This window comes from Hippocampus comes, unplaced genomic scaffold (assembly GCF_001891065.2).
Source record: "Hippocampus comes isolate QL1 unplaced genomic scaffold, H_comes_QL1_v1.1 scaffold280, whole genome shotgun sequence".
NCBI lineage: Eukaryota > Metazoa > Chordata > Actinopteri > Syngnathiformes > Syngnathidae > Hippocampus > Hippocampus comes.
Genome location: NW_017805582.1, coordinates 92,868 through 97,680, shown reverse-complemented (window position 1 = coordinate 97,680; position 4,813 = coordinate 92,868). Strand labels below are relative to the sequence as shown.

Below are 4,813 nucleotides of genomic sequence, written 5' to 3'. Positions count from 1 at the left end.
CTTCCTCTCCATCTTCCAATCACTGCGGTCATTGATGGAGCTCACTTTGGGACAGTTACCCTAATGATCACACACACACGCACACACACACGCGCGCGCGCGAACGTACACACACAGGCCCGCGATCCCGGGCATGCAGCAGACGTGTTTATGATTAGTCAATTCAGGTTGTTTAGACAATTAAGGTTGGAGAGATGATCCCGTAGACCTCAACACACTTTCACTCCCCCACACACACACACAGGCCAGCGATCCAGCTTGTGCAGCAGACGTGTTTATGATTAGTCAATTAAGACAATTAAGGATGAAAGAGACCTGCTTTTGTTCTTATAAGCCTCCTCTCTCTCTCTCTCTCTCTCTCTCTCTCTCTCTCTCTCTCTCTGTCTCTCTCTTTCTCTCAGCAACACACATACACTCACCTGCGTGCCCATGCGTGCACGCACACACGTGCCCCACGTGGACCTTCCGCGCTTGAGCAGAGTGCGCACACACTCGCACGCATAGTAAACAACACTTAGACACTGATTTTGCGGACTTCAAAAATAAAAAATTGTTATTAATATTTTTTTTTTCATGAATATTTGAAAAAATCAGCGATGCACCAAAGCCGCGATAAACGAAAGAGGGATCACTGTAATCATTAATTTGGAATTTTATGGCCGCAACACACTCTAAAAAACGCTGGAACGGGGTCATGTTTACCACCGTGTTACATTACATTTTCTTTTAACAACATTAGGAATTGAGGACAGTCATTGTTGAAGCTTTGTAGATGTGATTCTGTCCCATTCTTGCTTGATGTACTTGACCTTCACGTAATTCGATCGATCTTTTAGACATCTCACACTCCGATTGTGTTCACGCGAGCTCGCTAAAATTGAAATGTAGTCACGCGAGCTGTTGGCCACAGAGTGCCACCATGTAGCTGAGCACCTGGCCACACATGAAAATCCGGGTCGGAGATGTAAAATAGGGGATTATACTGTTCATGTTGCATGAAAAAAAATCTGATCCATGTGACATATGGGCAGAATAAATCAGAATTATCTTGGGGCGTGAACATAGCCTTCTCGTGTATTTCTTGTTTATGTCTATTGCAGTTTTCTGAGGGTAAAAAAGGCAAGAACAAAGAATTTACAAACTTACATTACCTCTAAAATGTCCGGTCCGAATCATTTTCTCTACAGATTGTGTTATACAGTAAAATCAAACATCGAAGATATTTGAATTATTTTTCCGCTTCAATTTCTGCTTCAGTGTCAATGGGCCAACCTCTCATTTAATTTGTTTCATGAATCATTACAGAATGTCGCCCGCCAAACACACGCCCGCCCACTCGATCCCACCTCACGCTCTGATGCAGCTGGCAAAGGCATGGCTTGCCGAGGACACACCAAACTTTGATCCCGCAGGAGTGTGTGTGGGGTCACAGGAGGTGGAGGCAAGGTTGTTGTGTAAAAGCCCACACAGTATCTTGGCAGGAAGTCCCTTCTTTACAGCGGTATTCACCGAGGCCGGCTGTAACGTGGATTGGATTTACCAGGATGGAGATGAAATTGGTCAGTATTGAATCTTATCAGATTATCAAATAAAATAAAAAAATCAAAAGTCGATTCACTTTGAGCTCCAAATGGGTATAAAGTGAAGTATTTTCATACACAAACCTTGAAGAAAAGAAGACACATGCACAACAACTCTGAGCATGCAGTACATTCAAAGGTCAATGGCAGTCTGTTCTAAGAAGCTGATCGACCTCCGACTTGTTATTATTTAGAAAACATATAACAGTGATTCTCAATTGGGGGTATCCGTACCCCTGGGATACTCTATGGAACACTCTAAATTGTGCCCGGTGTGATTGAGAGTGAATAGTTGTTTGTGTGCCCTGCGATTGCCTGACAACAAGTGCATGGTGTCTCCGTCCTGCTGCCTGAAGACAGCTGGCTCTTTTTTTGATGTAAATAAAATTGTTTTCTGACTTATTGCCAGTTCCCCACTAAAAAAATGACACAAACACCATTACTTTGTGATATAATGGATGAGGGGGAGAAGGCGAAACTTTGGCCTCCCAGCCCAAATGCTTTCCACTCACATGAGGATGATGTTCTGTAGTTGTTTGACATTGGAGCTTGGTACTAACTGTAGTTCATTTGCAATTGAAAGAGGAGATTTGGTTTGGAGAACCACAGTTGAATACAACTCAAAGTAATAATATTGGCCGATCCCGTGTTTGACTCATTGTGGGAAGGCCAATATGCTCTCCCTAGACTGTTCTATCCTTACATACATTCTGTGCATCACATAGATGGATATACATGTAATGGCAAGAAAACATCGTTAGCATGATCATAAAAATACTTGTGGACCTAACTGTATAATATTGATTGTGAACCATAGGTGCAGATCCTGTCACACTTATTGCTGTGGTGCGAGGCCCAGCCAGATCCCTTCTCCTGGGTGAAAGGCCAGCTCTAAATTGTCTTTCCCGGGCCTCAGGGATCGCCACCCGATGTTTTCAACTCCGGAAAATGGCAAGAGCAGGAGGATGGCATGGAGAAGTGGCAGGCACACGTAAAACAACACCGGGCTTCCGCCTGGTGGAGAAGTATGCTATGCTGGTGGGTGATGTGTCCATGCACAGGCAGGACTTGAGTGGAATGGTAATGCTGAAGGACAACCATGTCTGGGCTTCAGGGAACATTGCAGAGGTGCGCATGCTACATTAGTGATGAATCCATAATGGTGCCACTTTGCCCCTAAAATTTCAGACAGTGCAAGTAAAATTTTCATCCATCCCCCCCTGGCCCCTGACTCTATTCAGGGTCATGGGGGGATGGAGCCTATCTCAGCTGACTTTGGGTGTGAAAGGCACACTGTCCCCTAGACTGGTCGCCTGACAGCAATTGATGAATTTCCTCTAAGTAGACGTTGACCTGATGTTCTACAGTCCTCACTGTTCTTGACTGGGATTGAAGGATATAGCTGATAGCCAGCATCATGAAATGTTTACAATTTAAAAACATTTGTTGTCAAAATTTGACATTGACCATTATTTCAAGAAGGTGACAATTTTTGAGATTATCCAATTGAAATCCATTTTAATTGATGGTATTTTTTTCCTATGCTTACTATTATGGAAGAAAGTATATTGACTCAGTGATTTTCTAAAAGTACATTTGCTTTGAATAAAAGGTCAGAGGCTTGATAAGCTGCAACTTGACTTTGTTTTGTTTTTCTGTAAAATTTTGTAGTGACTGTTTTTTTTTGTTTGTTTGTTTGTTTTTGACTGAACGTAATTGATGAAAAATCAATCAATCAATCGGTGATGTTCTGCTCTCCAGGCTGTGAAAGCTGCCAGGGCAATATGTGGATTCAGCAGTAAGATTGAAGTGGAGTGTGGCTCCTCACAAGAAGCCATGGAAGCAGCCACGGCAGGAGCAGATATTGTTATGCTTGATAATTTCCAGCCACAGGTACACAAAATGTCATGACACAACTTGCAATATTTTCCTTGCAAAGGTCAACCTCAAACAATATAATATACTACAGGCGCTCCATGTTGCAGCTGCTGCTCTGAAGCAAGAATTCCAAGCTCTGCTGATAGAAGCCAGTGGAGGAGTGACACCAGAAAACCTAGCAGAGTATTTCTCTCCATGCGTGGACATCATCTCCCTGGGCTGTATTACTCAAGGGTGCCCGGTTGTGGATTTCTCCTTAAAGGTTCAAAAGCCTGTTTCTTAGTCAGACCTCTGTGAAGGATCGGCACCAATATGTATTGTACATTCACCAAAATTGAATTTCATTCTACATACTTACATTAAAGATAGGTCACAGATAAGAAATTATCAGAGACGTATTATGCCAGGAAAAACAAAAGCCTACTTAGAAGAGCCAACATTTTTTTCGGATTTAATCCGAGAAGCTTTAACTGGTAACAGATGTGTGCTGATATACAACCATCCTGGTTTTGTTTTTTCGATCGCATTTGGTTTTATTTCATGTTTTATCTTGTTTCCTCGAGTGCCATTTTTTATGCCTTCCTCGTTAGGTTTTATTTCCACCTGTTCTGGTCATCGTGTCAACCAATCAGCTCCCTCCTATTTGTGTCTTGTCCAAGTGTGCCTTGTTGTCTCATCAGTTTACAGTGGTACCACTAGTTACGAATGTCTCTTGAAATGAAATTTTCAAGTTACGAAACGCCTCAACAAGAAAATATTGCCTCTTGTTACGAAAGAAATTTCAAGACATGAAAGGTAAAAATACAGTGTGGGCTGCTAGTCGCAGCTCCAAGTTTCCTGAACGCAACATACTTATAGCTGATCTGCCATTGGCTATTACCGAGCATCTTCCTGGCATCCCATTGGCTAAGAGGGACCTCGACCGAATGTGTCTATGTGTGTAGATCGATAAATAGATAGACGTATCTATGCGGCGTCCTCGTCACTCTCCCCTCGGTCCATGAGGCATTCCGTTAGTTTTACGTAAATGTGAATCACCCAGAAAAAGTGTTCACCAGTCCGGCGATCGCTCACTTTGCTGATGTTTGCCTTGGACATTTTCAAAGGATTGTTAAAAGTCGACAAAAGCAAACGTCTTTGCATCAGTTCTTTACAAAACGCCAGGCAAAACCCGCTTCTGAGAGATAATATCAAATAAAGAGGGCAAAAAACCCCGACTAGGACGCAGTTAAAAGTTAAATGACCATCATTCTTATTCTTTACTCTGTTCTTTGTTTTTTACATTTTGCACAACTCTCATTTATTGTGCAATAATCTAATTGTAAAATGTATTACATATTTTGATGCATTTTTAT

The 4,813-nt window shown here is 42.3% G+C and overlaps 1 protein-coding gene across 2 annotated transcripts in view; it reads left to right on the top strand.

The window, feature by feature from the left end:
* LOC109521845 (nicotinate-nucleotide pyrophosphorylase [carboxylating]) overlaps positions 1 to 4,228 on the top strand; it is a 6,854-nt gene extending 2,626 nt beyond the window's left edge. Inside the window, exons 2-5 of one of the 2 annotated variants that reach the window (XM_019879919.1) lie at positions 1,306 to 1,559; positions 2,497 to 2,708; positions 3,342 to 3,473; positions 3,550 to 4,228. In XM_019879919.1, the coding sequence (XP_019735478.1) occupies positions 1,307 to 1,559; positions 2,497 to 2,708; positions 3,342 to 3,473; positions 3,550 to 3,741 (789 nt within the window). In that variant the 5' untranslated portion in view covers position 1,306 and the 3' untranslated portion in view covers positions 3,742 to 4,228. Of the gene's footprint in view, positions 1 to 1,305; positions 1,560 to 2,397; positions 2,709 to 3,341; positions 3,474 to 3,549 lie in introns of both variants that reach the window. The other variant, XM_019879918.1, reaches the window with a different exon arrangement.
* The last annotated feature ends 585 nt before the right edge of the window (positions 4,229 to 4,813 follow it).